At 38.2% G+C, this 15,351-nt stretch overlaps 1 protein-coding gene across 5 annotated transcripts in view; it reads right to left on the bottom strand.

The window, feature by feature from the left end:
• nrxn2b (neurexin 2b) overlaps positions 1 to 15,351 on the bottom strand; it is a 967,206-nt gene that overhangs the window by 690,864 nt on the left and 260,991 nt on the right. For all 5 annotated transcript variants that reach the window (XM_037976383.1, XM_017422076.3, XM_037976382.1 and 2 more), the window contains exon 4: positions 7,794 to 7,823. In XM_037976383.1, coding sequence (XP_037832311.1) covers positions 7,794 to 7,823 — 30 coding nt within the window. The remainder of the gene's footprint in view (positions 1 to 7,793; positions 7,824 to 15,351) is intronic.

Genomic DNA, 15,351 nt, shown 5'->3' with positions numbered 1-15,351 from the left:
TTTGTATTTTTATTCATTGTTTTATTTAGGAATGACACATTGTGTTTTGTTGTATGGTGTGATAATGACAATAAAGATATTCTTTTTAATTTTGTTTTTGTACTACTGTTCATAATGTCTGTCATAATAGTGGTCTTTGGAGAGTATTTTCTGTTGTGGTACTGACTATTAAAAAAAAACACTGAACTAGATTGCAAACTACAAACCTTCTTATTAATCTGGAGAAAGATTGCTAACTTTAAACGTTCAATAGTGCTTAATCAATTTTGTTTTTGCTGATTTTTTTTTTTTCAGTTTACCCAATGGGAACAAAATTGCATCAATTATTGATTAAGTTAAATTTATCAAAATGGCCATGGGTAACTGTTGATAAAACAAACAACCAAATAAGAAATCAGCTCTGAACTTTCATTTTAGACCATGACCTATGGGGGTGATACCCGCCACCATAAAAGGTGGGCAACAATGTAATTGTGTGTGTGATTTTGTTTGTTTGTCTAATAGCAAAATATCTCCTGAACCGCTGGGCAGATTTTTAATTAAACTCTCAAAAAGTAGTCATTGGATATAATCCATAACTGATTATCTCTTGGAGTCAACCCATTTCAAGATGGGGCCTAGAGCAAACTGAACTAAGCAATTACAATAATGACTATAACTCAGTCAATTAAAAAAAAAACTGAGCTAAAAAGGGGTGTTGTAGTAGCTAAGAATCAACCTCAATACATACTTTGAGTGATGATTGGGTAAGATCTTTGTTTAAAACTTTGGCATGCTATGTTTTTCATTATTTTTGTGGCAACTTTCATTTCTCTTTGAGTTACTGATGTAAAAAAGGGCAAAACAATGCTTCAGTGACAGTGATTAGTTTATTTAAAGACCTTTTAAAATGAAACAAATATGCAATAAACCCACACACAATCTCTGTCTTGTTTGTGAAGTAAAGAAAATTTATTTTGTCCTTCATATTTTTTATTTGAATTATTTTTCACTATATCAGTTGCTCTTTTTTTTTTTGTTTTGTTTTTTCTCAGTCATTATACGAACTTAGATTCTGCTTATTGGCCAAGTTCATAGGAAAATCAGTGGAAACAAAGAAACTGGAATGGATAAATGCTCTTTTGTCAACTTTCCTGCTCCTCTGATATGTTTTATTATTTTTACATGTTCTCTTTTTAGTGTGTCCAAGTGGCTTAAAAAAACAGAAAGCTCAGTTTAGGGTGGATCACAGAGAAATACAGGATAAAGTCAAAGAGCAGTTGATTGAGAGAAGGGTGGCATGGCGGAGGAGTGGTTAGTGCGATCACCTCACAGCAAAAAGGTCATAGCCTTTATGTGTGGTTTGCATGTTCTTCCCATGCACACGTGGGTTTTCTCCAGGTACTCTGGTTTCCGCCCACATATCAAAAACACAATTGTTAGATTTATTGATAACTCTAAATTGTCCCTAGGGGGTGAATGATTGTTTGTTTCGGGAGTATGGGGTACCGGGCCCTTTGATATGTTAGGTCCCTATATGACCGGTGTCAGAGCTTGGTCCGCATTGCCGGCAGTAATTCAGACTCGTTTCTGGTGACAGTTGGAAATGAGTTCTTTGTCAGCGATTCTGTTCATAATGTTTATGGAAAGAATTTCTAGGTGCAACCCAGGTGTGGAGGGGATCCGCTTTGGTGGCCTTAGGATTGCGTCTCTGCTTTTTGCAGATAATGTGGTCCTATTGGCTTCATCAGTTCACTCCTTTACTGCATCCTTATATCTCCTTTTGTCTTTTTCCTGGCAGCTGACATCCTTCTACCAATATACCCGCTGTCCCTCCTCTGCACATGTCCAAACCGTCTCAGTCTGGCCTCTCTAACTTTATCTCCCAGTCATTCAACCTGTGCTGTACCTCTGATGACCTCATTCCTAATCCTATCCATCCTCATCCCTCCCAAGGAGAACCTCAACATCTTCAGCTCTGACACTTCCAGTTTTGTTTCCTGTCTTTTTGTCAGTGCCTCTGACTCCAACCCATACAACATACTGTAGCTGGTCTTCACCGCTTTACCACACACCTTGTTTTCCTGGACAGTCAACCCTAAGTACTCAAAGTCCTGCACCTTTGTGACCACTGCTCCTTGTAGCCTCACTGCCTCCCTCTCATTCACACACTTGTTCTCTGTCTTGCTACAGCTGACTTTCATTCCTCATCTTTCAAGTGCATCCCTCTACCTCTCCAGTTTCTCCTCCACCCGTTCCCTGTTCTCACCACAGATCATAATGTCATCTGCAAACATCATAGTCCACGGGGACTCCTGCCTGACCTCATCTGTTAGTCTGTCAATCACCAGAGCAAACAAGAAGGGGCTCAGAGCCAATCCTTGATGGAGTCCCACCTCCACACTGAATCCATCTGTCACTTCTATAGCTCACCTCAACACTGTCCCGCTGTCCTCATACATGTCCTGTGCCAGTCTAATATACTTTGGTGCCACTTTGGATTTCCTCATACAACACCACAGCTCCTCCCACAGCACCCTGATGTATTCTTTTTTCTAAATCCACAATAACTCCTCACAACATTTTTCCTTCCTCAGCTTCCACCATTTGGTCCCCTTCTTTGCCTTTACTCTTACCCTCTTCTTGACCACAACAGTCATACTGCACACCACCATTCAATGTTGTTTGACCACACTTTCCCCTGCCACAACATTACCGTTCACAATATTCCTCAGGTTACTTCTTCTACACAAATACACAAAATGTAGTCTACCTGCCTACTCCTGCCTCCACTCTTATAGGTTCTATTATAGGTCACGCTGTGTTTCGTCCTGTTTCTCATTGCCAGTTCCATCCTCTTAGCAAATTCCACCACCATCTGTCCTTCCTGGTAACTTTTCTTGACACCAAATCTGCCAATCACTTTCTTCTCTCCTCTGTTATTATCACCAACATATCCATTCAGATCTACTCTGACCACCACCCTCTCCTCCCTGGGAATGTTCTCTATTACTTTATCAAGATCCTTCCAGAATTTTTATTTCTCTTCTACATCACATCCAACCTGTGAAGCATAACCTCTGACAACATTCACTCTTTTCACCTCGACTCCTCCTTCAGGACCACCCCTACTCAATTTCTCTTCCTATCCACACCATGGTAAAACAGTTTAAATCCTGCCCCAATGCTGTGAGCCTTGCTGTCCTTCCACTTTGTCTCTTGCACACATAATACATCTACCTTTCTCCTCTGCATCATGTCAGCCAGCTCTCTACCTTTGCCTGCAATTGTTCCTACGTTTAGAGTTGCTATCCTCAGTCCTACACTCTTAACTTTCCCTTTCTCCTTCTGTCTCCTAGCATGTTTCCCTCCTCTTGGTCTTCAGCTAAAAGTAGCACAATTTCTGCCGACAGCCTGTCTGTCAACAGCACCGGTGGTGGTCGTTGTTAACCTAGGCCTTGACCAATCCGGTATGGTGTTGCTTGGAAGAACTCACATGTTTGTTTTGCCAAAAGTGTTTTATGCTGGATGTCCTTTCTGACACAACCCTCACCAGGCTTGGAACCGACACCAGATATAAACTGGCTTGTGCTCCCTAGTGGCTGGTTTTATTGTTGTTATGAATAGCTGGAATTGATATATATATATATTTTTTTTCTCCTTTTATTTGAACAGGGACAGTGCACATTAATAAACATTTCTGTAAATGAGCCAGTGTTAGCTAAGTAGCTAGTTTTCAACTGTAGTCCCTGGGCAAGGTTTAAAATGTCAACATAATAAAACAACATTAAAAATTAGTGCAAACAATAAAATACATAGTTAGTAATCTACATAAAAGTTGGACATTAATCTGTAAAAAACAAAGACATTATTACAAATATAAGATTTAAACAGCATACAAAAGTGCATCAGGCAGGCAGACAGAAGTTATTGATTATGATTACAGGTTTGATTCTCCTGTAACCATGTCTTTAACATATTTTTGAAAGTTCTGTATGTGTCTGCATTGCGTATATGAGTTGGAATGGTGTTCCAGGACTGGGCTGCTCGCACTGAGAAGGCTGACTGACCAAATGAGCTTTTTCTCAGTGGGACTATAAGGTTATTAGAAGAGACAGATCTGGTGAGTCTGCTACCTTGTGTGAAAAAAGTGGTAAGTGGTGGTGGAGCAAAGCCATGTAAAATTTTAAAGACCAGATTTGCATCATGAAATGTAACTAGATTTTCCCAGTTTAACAGGACATGTTTGTCCAGTATACTACAATGATGAAAACGAAAGGGTTTCCTGTCCAGAACCTTTAGAGCCTGCTTGTAGACAGACTGGATTGGTTTTAATGTTGTTTTACAGCCCCGTGACCAGCTGCTAAGACAGTATGTTAAATGAGGCATAATCATTGCATTAAAAAACAATTTTGCTGCATCTGTGTTCAGATTATTTCTTATGTGTCTGAAATTTGCAAGGTTGAGTTTGACTGTTTGAGTGACTTTCTTTACATGTTTTTTAAATGTGAAACTTGAATCCAGAATGAGTCCAAGATATTTAAACTCTGACACTACTGTGATGGACTGGCCTGCAACAAACACATCTGGGTCTGAGCAGTTTGATACTCTTTTTGTAAAGAACATAGATACAGTTTTTTTAACATTTAGATGTAAACATGAATTGTGGAGCCATTTTGACACATGTAGCATGGTTTCAGAGAGTTTTTTGGCTACGTCTTCCTTGGTCTTACCATGTACATAAATTACAGTATCGTCTGCATACATTTGTATCTCACATCCTTTGCACACAGAGGGTAAGTCATTTATATACAAACTGAACAGAAGAGGGGCCAGTATTGATCCTTGCGGCAGGCCCACATTATTTCTCATGTAAGATGACTGTTCATTATTGACTCTAACAGCTTGTGATCTGTTTTGTAAATATGATTTGATCCAATTTATAGCATCAGGAGAGAAATTAAAGAATGTTAATTTTGTGAGGAGAACATCATGGCTGATGGTGTCAAACGCCTTTTTCAAGTCCAGGAATACAGCTCCAACTACTCCCCCCTTGTCCATTTTAGTTTTTACAGTTTCAATAAAGTAACAAGTAGCAGTTTCCGTGGAATGATTGGCACGAAAGCCAAACTGCATAGGATGTAGCTTAAATGAAGAGCTGTTCAGGTGTGACATTAGTTGATCTGCTACACACCTCTCTGCAATCTTTGAAACTACAGGGAGGATGCTGATTGGCCTATAGTTTGCCACCTCATTTGAATCTCCTGTTTTGAAGACAGGCGTCACAATAGCTGGTTTCCATACTGCTGGATATAATGCTTGTTCGAAGGATGAATTTATCATGTTTGTAATAGGATTAGATAGAGTCTCTTTGTGTTTTTTCAACAGTAGTGAGTCCTGTTTAAAAGCGTCTTTTGATTTGGATTTTTTAAGACAGTCTATGATTTTATTTACTTGGAATTGAGAAACCTTATTAATAGAGAATACTGGTAGAGTTGTATCTAATGGCTCGACGTTGACTGAGTCTACAGGTGGACTATGAGTTAGTGACTTGACAGAGTCTATGAAGTACTCATTGAAAGCAGTAGCGGTTTGAAACGGGTCTTGTGTCATGTGACCATTTATATGCAGCTGTATTTTTTTATCTGACCTCTTGTAGTCTGTTCCCATTAATTTTCTCAGCTGATTCCATGTTTCTTTACAGTTTCCCTTTCCTTCACGGATTTTGTTTATAAAAAGAGATGCCTTGGATTGCCTCAGTTCTTTTGTTACTCTATTTCTAAGGGTTGTATACTTGCGCTTATCATGTATTTGCTTTGATTGTATATATACTTTTAGTGCCTTATCTCTCTCTTTCATTAGTTTCAGTATTTCCTCATTTATCCAAGAGAGGGTATGTTTTTTACAGTGTCTGGGTTTTGTTTCTTTTTGAAAGTGCTCAATTGTGGATTGGATTGTAGCTGTGAACATGTGACTGTCTACTTCCACATTTGTTCCTGATAATAGTTTACACCAGTCTATTTCGTTAATTGCTGCATCAAAGTGACATTGATCTGTTTTGGGAATTCGAGAATACTTGCTTTTTCTAATGACTGCTGAACTGAGCCGCCTCCTTGGTAGTTTTCTTGATATTAGTGTTAAGTTATGGTCAGATAACCCAGTGACCATATTAAAAGATTTTGTTATCCTTTCTAGTTTATTGCTGAACATTAGATCAATCTGAGTCTGGGTATTATTGAAGAATTCTGTGTTAATTACCTATAAGACAGTGAGGACACAAACCTATATTCCTGCATGGAAAAGCTGGAAAAGAAAATGAATGGCTACATGTTTGATTACAGTCAATATTATGTTTTATGTGAACTGGTAGATCGACAGTCATTTATTGAAATCTATACTGATAGCAGAAATGGCAAACATAATGATAAAACAAGTAAAATACTGAAATGATTGTAAAGCTACTGCTAGAAGCATATGTTTATAGTGGTTGGGATTGCCTTCATGTAGGAAAAAAGTCAACCTCCTTAATTGTCACAATATAATTTGCAAGTTACAATATCTGTGCTAAAAAGAATTTTCTTCCTATTAAAACCTATTCTGAACATTAAAGTTGATTTGATTTGCTCTGTGTGTGATAGTTAAAATAAATGCATGTCAAAATTTATCTGCCCTATTGTTTTCTGTCATAATTAAAATGTAATCCTTGATTTAATTTTTTGAATAAATCATCTGTACTAATGATCCTATCATGGGAAAACAATGTAATAGTTATGCCAAATGGTGACAAATAGTTATAAAAGTAAAGTGTTTTTTTTTTTTTTTCTTGCCATTGTGTGACATGAGGTACAATTAAAGATGAGAGGGACTTGTCCCAATTCTAGTAAAGGTTAGTGCATTCATTGTACTTCTTCCCTTTTCTCCTCCTTAAACACAATTTCCAGTGAGCACACAAATTTGTTGTGAAAAGATGAGAATAAAATGTTATGGACAGGAGAGAAGTGTGGAGTGGCAGGCATTAAGCATCTGCTGTGTCGCATGCATGAGTGCTGTAAAGACATACAGAAGGCATCAATAACATCCACTGTTCATGTCAAAACATTGATAGAAAAAAAAGGTTCATCAAACCATGTAGCAAATATACTTTAACTGCAAATTCAATAGAATTAAAAAGTCTGCTTGCCAAACAATGGGAATGTCAGCAGAGTGGTGAAGAGAAACTCTGCACATTCGACAACACTTTCACCTTGAAGTGTTAGTGAATGGAAGCCTGAACACATCTTGTTGTTATAACATTGACCAACAAACACATTTCCAACAGAATCTGGAGTTTAAAATTCAGTTAAATTTCATTTATTTTGTCGTTGTTGCTTATGCCCAAGCAAAAGGGATAGCAGAAAAGTGTTACCTTCAGCCCCGAGGTCAGGTCGGTGGGGTCGAAGGTGGTCAGAGGTGAAGTCCAGGACGTGAGCCATAGGACAGGACAAAGGGTGGAACACACATTGGCAGAGGTCACAGAAAAGCACAGAGATATGGCAGCAGGGAGAGCGAGGAAACACAGGAGGCACAAAAAATGAAGGAGATTTACGGGGTGACGAAAAAGAGGATAGCAACAAGGAGAAGATGAAAAGGATTCAGTCGTAAGAGGGGATTTGGGAGAAAATGGAAGGATACGCCACAGAGGGAAGGTAAGAAGCAGAAAGGGAATTTGTGAGGGAGAGCTGTAGTTTTGAGCTGCTGGGACCATAGATGCTGAATTCCTCTAAAAAAGAAAAGGGGAAAGAACTGAACTAAAATAAACAGGAATGAACCCATACCTTGGTCGTTTAACGTCAGGTGCGCCAGACCTTGAAAGGGAAAAAATAGAAAAAAAGAACACAAAGAGGAAGAAAAGAAGGTCATAAAAGGCACGGGAAGAAAAAAAGCATTGTCACAACGTTGGACTGCAGTTTGTGACAGACATCCTGGGGCAGACTTGGATGTCAGAGTTCAAACCAAAGGTAAAAAAAAAGAAACAAAAAAGAAGAAGAAAGAGTGAAAGATAGAGAGATAGAGCAAATAGTAACAGAAAACAAGCAAACACTTCTTGAGTGAGGTGTGGAGGGGGGGTTAGAAAAAAAAGCATTTTCATTTGGCGCAACCCCCGAAGGCTATTGCTCACACAAATGCTTTTTTTTCCTCTGAAGTACTTATGGAACACACAGAACTGTTTGGCAGAAAAGGCTTGAACTGGATTCTTGGTTTCCAGCAATACTTAAATCATAAAACAAGAATCTGAGCTCTACAAGGTCTTACAAAAAGGAGACAAATATATAACTGGAAAAATCACAACAGGATACAACAATCTCAGCACAACAACATGAGTGTCCAGCATCACAACAGCTACTTAAATAGCTATCCAGCCGATTGAAGGCTATTGTGCAAACTTCCAGCTAACCATGCAGATCAATAGATTGAAAACAGAGATATCCAATGACCTACTGCTGATGCTGTTGAACAGCAGTGGGTCATTTTTTTCTTTGAGAAAAGTCTGACAAAACCCACAGTACAGAAAAAAAGTGTACATAATTTTAAATCTTATTCTCGAAAAGGTCAATCTTTAACCAAAGTAAAGATGCACATAAAAAGCCTCACTTGCTCTAAAAGACTTGGAGGTAACACCAAGTCTCTGTGGCATACATTAACTTCTTTCATTGCCAGCTGTGAGAATTGAAGTTATAAACATTTACAAGTATAATATTATGTACAAAATTAGTTTGTTACTGGATTAATGACATCCATCCATACATACATACATATATAGAAGAACTACCTCTGAAATATGTAAATCACCAACTTTGCAGACACTGTTCATAAACTAGACACAAACAACATAATGTTTTGTAGACATAATTCTGATATGAAAGACATAAAAAAGGGGGAAAACACCCCAAAACACTACAGCCCAAAGCAGTATGTATTGACATTGGATGTATCCCCAGGCATCACAGAATACAAATAGTATTACATGTCTTGGCCAAGAGGACTAAAAGGGTTCAATTGTTTCAAGTAAACCTGTCTTTGATCAATACAAGCTCAAACATAAATGTCTTGGCACAACAAGCAAACAGATGAATGTCAGAAACAATTTAGGAGCAACAACAATATGCTTCTGTTTGGAAAAGATTTTTAAACAATTAATAAAGAAAAAAAAATTGCAGTATAAATATTTTCTCAGCATACATAGATAAACAAAGGGACAACAACAATCAATGTATATCTTTATTTGACTTTAAACATTGCTGTTTTAAAAGGTTGACATTGAAATAAGCCAGTTTTTTATTGTAGGGGGGTAGATGAGTTTCACCCTGAGATGCCGAAGGCTCTGGACATTATTGGGGCTGTTGACATGGGCATACCTCTTCAGAGTCACATGGAGGACTGGGATGATGCCTGTGGAAAGGCATGCTGCGATGGTGGTCACATTTTTTAAAAAGGGGGTCAGAGAGTGTGTTTCAACTACTGCAACTTCTCATTGCTCAGCCTCCCAGGGAACGTGTACTCTAGGCTGTTGGAAAGAAAACTTCAACCAATTGTGAAACATCAGATTTAGGAAAGGTAAGGCAGCTTTCAACTGGGTATAGCAACAGTGAACTATTGCAGTGTTGCCAAGGGAGTCATGAGAGTTTAATTGTCTAGTCCAGATATGTTGTGTGGACCCAGAGAAAGCTTATGATTGTCTCTCATGAGGGACTTTGTGGGTGATGTGGACTGTAATTTGGTAGGGATGTCCCTTGTCTTCCAGCATGTTTGGGGTGTTCATGGCCAAGATCTCAAGGTGTAGGGTGTAGTTATTGAGAAAATGATGTCTGGTTTGGGAACCATCTTTGCTTTTTGTGGATGAAATGGTTCTGTTAGTGTCTTCAAGTCTTGTGCACAGGAGGTGATTCACAGATAAAAAACAACCAAACATCATCTGTAAAACAACCAAGATGGGAGTCAACTCCTTCAAATCCCTGACCATGGGTCTAAACCAAAGGAAAAAAAAAGTTTCCTCCAAGTTGGAGATTAATTGCTACATCAGAAGGAGGGGTTTAATTATTTTTGTCTTGTTCACAACTAATGATTGAAACTTGAGATGGATCAGTGAATTGCGGATTTGTCTGCAGTAATTAGGGAGTTGCTCCTGTATATTCTGGTAAATAAGGAGCTGAACCAGGCTCTTGATCCACAGTTCATCAACTATGGTGATGAGCTATGGAGTATGGTAAAAAAATAACAACAACAACAACAATCTCAAGAACAAGTGGCTATATTAAGTTTCTTTCATAGGGGAGCTAAATGTAGTCTTAAACATATTGGGTAAGAAGCTCAGTCATTCAGGAGAATTCAGAGTAGAGTACAGTAAAAAATGGGCACCCTTACCCCCAGTTGTGCATACCCAAACATGTATGGGTAGGGGTATGGGGAAAAGCAAACTGGCATTTAGCATCAGGACAATTACTGATTAATACACAAAAAGCTATTTTACCACCAGTAGTCTAGTAAATAAGAATACAACAAAACAATGATTTAAACATCTCTTTACTACAAGCTACTTCTATTGTCCTCTTTTTAGAAATAAGTTGTGTGATTCAGGAGCAGAAGAAATGTAGAAGCAGGGAGCTTTATCTGGCACCAGTCCGTTTCCTGCCGGCCCTTTGCACAAAGACCAATCATTCTCACTCTGCCACCCTCTGTTTTTGTTCCCCTGCTCATAATCCATTAAGGAGATAAGGCTAAGGCTCCTGCAATGAAACAGAATGCTGCTGTCGCTGCATACCAAATCACTCAAATACACACCACACCACCACCCTCTTATCCTGTTCTCACACAGCTTGGGCAGGCAAAAGGCAGCACTATATTTTCATGAAAAAGCAAGAATAGAAAGAAAGATAAAGAGAAGGTATAAGGATACACCCATAGAGAAAGAGAGTGCAAAAAAGAGTGAGAATTATTTAAGAGTATTATTTCAACTTGTTTTAACTTGTGTTATATTGATAGAAATGTAAGTAATGGGGAAAACAATTAAAGGGGGCCAGTAGTTTCAACAAAAAAAGTTAGGCACATGGCATTTAATGCACAATCTCAAGACATTTTTTCTAAAACAGACAAAGCCACATTCACACCACCATACAATTCACTTAGTTGCACGTGTTTCCACAAGCAAGTTGTCTGAAGAAAAAGGGATTATATGAGTCAACTCTTACATTAGTTACTGCTGTAACACAATCAAACATAGTGTTTATAAGGAAAGCTTGTGTCTCTCATCACTCCCAGCCTTTGTCAATAATGGCACAGAAATCAAATTACTGCTGCTACAAGCAGTACTGCTCGCCACATCCTGGAAACATGATGAAATCCAAGCTACTGGTTCCCCACCTCTTTGACATCTGAGCATTGATTACATTCTTAATTGTGTGGTGAGCACAGATGGGAGTGACAAACGGAACCAGTTCATTATAAGAGCGCCTGTGATTGGATGACTCTGATTGAGTGGCAGATGGAGCCAAGTCATAATTCTGTCATTAGGAAGAGACATGGCTGTGTCTTATCGGGCCTGCTCCTGTTTTTCTCTGTTTTCTACATTTACTGTTCACCTTCATTTCCCCTTCACTGCATGCAGCTTTCCATTATTTAGCAGATGCCATGCCAAATATTAAAGATAGTAAGTAGGGTAACATGCATGTCCATCAGTTATCGAATACATTAATACTTGATAATTGCATATTAGTTTTTGTTAAGGATCTTTTCACATTAGACAACAATCGTGCTACAATGGGGAATTCAGCCAGAACATTGATGGTCTTTGCAGGGTCTTGATGAGGTCTTCAGGTGCAGATCAAAAACACTGTGGGATTCCCATTACATGCGAGGCGAGTGAGTAGGCAAAAAACTTTTATAGCAAGGTTGTGGTAGTTTAATATCCATGTCTTGGGTGGAACTTGGGGTAGTGTGGGGGCAGTGGTGCAACACACTGGCTTTGTTGTTTAACATTTAGAGAAGAACTGGCCAAGCTGGTCTCATGCCTAGGCTACGTTTGTAACCATGAGTATATAGCACTGTGCAAACCTGTTGTGATTTTTTTTGCATGTCACTGCATCTATACATGGTCAAAGAGATTCGTGCTAGGGCAGGCATATAGAGCATGGTGAAGATGCAAGAGGCCAGAAAAAACTTGGCAAATGTTAAGAGTGTAGCAGAATTATGACTGGGAGTGGGGGTTATAATTTGTTTTTGATAACATCCTGATGCAGACATGAACAATTCTGAATGGATTTTGAATTGTCAAAAATAGCTTTAATTTTGAAGGTGTGGAATGTTGTAAATGCAAAAGGAAAAACTGTGAAAAACAGAAGTCCAGCATCCTGATCAGAGACATGCAAAAAAGATGGCTGACCAAGACATACAAATGGCACCTTCTACATTGAAAGCCAATGTTTGGAATGATTTTGTCTTCCATGAAGTTAAAAGAAAAAAAAAATGACATTGACAAAAGCCACACTCTGCAAGTTGTGCACACGTGTCCACCCAGAGGAAGAACACAGAATAGCCAGTTGTAGCTACAATACTTGTTGCCAACTCTAACCAAGGGACCATTGAGCAAGCAACACCAAAGTTTCCACCTAAGCCAGAAAGGAGCATCACAGCCATTTCTACAACTACAACAGGACCAAAAACAAAGCCATGGAAACACCAAAGAAAGTGGGTAAGATAGCACTAGTGTGATGAATGGACATCCATTGCCACAGAATCTATGCACTCAACATTTAGTTCTTATAATCTTGTTATACTGGGTGCACCCATAGTAGGTTTTCCAAATTTTCCACAATCCGGCCATGTTCTCATAGGTTGTGTATTTTGAAGACAGCATAGCAGAGATATCATTCAGAGTTAAGGGGGCCAAAGAAAGGAATGGTATCATGTTATGCCTTTGTTTTGTTAGCAGAATTTAGGGTAAACATCATACTCTTAAATAACCTCACCAAACATTACTCCATCATAATCTTCCTCACATATTTGAGGATTTTGAGTTCTATTATCTTAGACACATTTGCAAACTTGAACAGATGTGTTGGGTCACAGCAGCAGCAACACCCAACTAGAGGGGACAGAGGAAAAATAAAAGTCATCATTATCACATGCTTTCTACTCACTTCCTGCATGTCTCGTTCATCAGATGGAAACACAAAGTCAGAAGAAACAATGTGCTCACTTTCAAACCCCCTGTGGTGTTGGGACAGCATTTTAAATAGCAAAATTCCCCAAAGACTCTCACCAGCATATGGCCAACAACTTTTGCATTCTTTCTAAAAGCATGCTGAGTCAAAGTCCGCATGTTTGCACAGTGAAGGAAAAACAGCAGTCAAATACACAAAATAAGACCCATTTTTATCAAAAGACTGAACATTCCTTGAAAGACTGTGCATAATCCACTGCATATAATGCCAGAATGTTAAACTAAGATTATCTCATGATGAAAAGGGATGCAGTTACAGGTGTTTTGGTCAAACCTTCTAAATAACGTTATGTGCAATCTTGTGACATTGCCAGATCTTGCGACACCTGTATGTTAATGCTTAGAATAGTAGCTTCTACCAAATCAATGTTCAGCACTATATGTGTAAATTTGACTTATAGTTATTTTTTGTGTTATCTAAGGTTAATTAACTGGTGTGGCCATCTTAAATTGGGTTGACTACAAAAATTATTCAGTTGTCAATATACTTTCAAAGATTACTTTCCAAGAGTTTCAATAAAATCCACGTCCAATGGCTTGTGAGATATTTTCCTAATAGACAGTGCTGGCTCTAACAGTTAATGCCAAAGTTTTAAGCACAGATGTTGTGCAATGTGTAGAACTTGGTGTATGTGATATGAATTACTCCCATCTACAACAACAAAAAACACTCAGCGGCAAAGTTTTAATAGAAAGTATTGTACAATATGTTATCCAATTATACAATGGATATGACTCCCAGCTACAACCAGACCAAAGATTATCTCAATGACTGTAGAATATACTGATATATAGCCATTTTTGTATTTGCTAAGGTTGCTAAGTTGTGCCAGCCATTTTGAACTTGGTTGACTCCAAAAGGTAATTAGTTGTAGAAGTTCAACCAATAAGAACTTTCTGAGAGTTTTATCAAAATCAGGTTAGTGGTTCATGAAACATTCTGCTAACATGTCAGGCAAACACATATGCAAAAGCACATATGCCCTTTCACCTTTCACGGTAGAGAATAATCAGGCTCACGTTGATAATTGGTTGGTGAATGAATGGTATTAGATTTATAAAATGTAAAACAGAAAAAATAAATAATTATATGTGTTCCATAATGAAAAGGGAACCTGCCCAGCACTCAGGTCGACTTATTCACAAATGTATGGCTTTTACAGGACTAGTGTCTGAAAAGTTAAAAAAACACTCGTGCAAATTGCATAAACATCTGTTTAAAGATTTCTAAAAATTGTTCTCAATGAGTATTATTCATTTCAGCTACCTGATCTATAATGTATAACCTTTAAGCAACTTAATATTGAAACTGTGGCAGATTTCAGGGTGCTTTAATAATTCAGTGTGAATACCTATTGTATGAGACAGAGGAAGGGGGAGATGGGCGCTAACAGCTGGGAACACATCTACAACAGCTTCCACGTCTTTTAGTGCTTTAAATTATTAACACAGAGATCATCCTTTTCTTTTTACAAAGAAACGAGACATGCAGTAAAGTGGTGCACTTTAACATCAAGAGAAAAATTTTGCTCACTAAGTCTAAAGCAGCTCATTGGCATTTTAAAGAGAATGCAATGAAAAAAGAGAAAATACCTTCAATTCTCTCATGACAAAGTTTTAGACTAAGATTATTTATTATGGGAAATGTCAGAGTTGTAGCCGTTTTAGTCAATTCTTGAAAATAACATTATGTAAAATTCAAAAAGTTACAATAATTTTTGTGTTAATGTAGATTATCTTGGATAGAACCCGCTGGAGGGATTATGTATCCCCTCTGGCCTGGGAACGCCTTGCAATCCCCAAGGAGGAGCTGGAAAGTGTTGCTGGGGAAAGGGATATCTGAGATTCTCTCCTGAACATGTTGCCTCTGTGACAAAACCATGGATAAGCAATAGAAAATGGATGGATGAATAGATTATCTGTGGCTGCCATCTGGAAATGGATTGACTCCAAAATGAAATCAGTTTTAGATGTACATTCAGTAGTTACTTTATGAAAGTTACATTAACTAATAGACAAGTGGGTTGACTCCAACATTAAATGCGATCATTTGAGTAGCACTTGAAGTATGTGTTGTGAATGACTCAGCTACAACTATACCAAATCTTAGCTTAATG

Source organism: Kryptolebias marmoratus, linkage group LG7 (assembly GCF_001649575.2).
Source record: "Kryptolebias marmoratus isolate JLee-2015 linkage group LG7, ASM164957v2, whole genome shotgun sequence".
Lineage (NCBI taxonomy): Eukaryota > Metazoa > Chordata > Actinopteri > Cyprinodontiformes > Rivulidae > Kryptolebias > Kryptolebias marmoratus.
The sequence above is the reverse complement of the archived record's forward strand: the minus strand, read 5'-3'. Positions and strand labels throughout refer to the sequence as shown.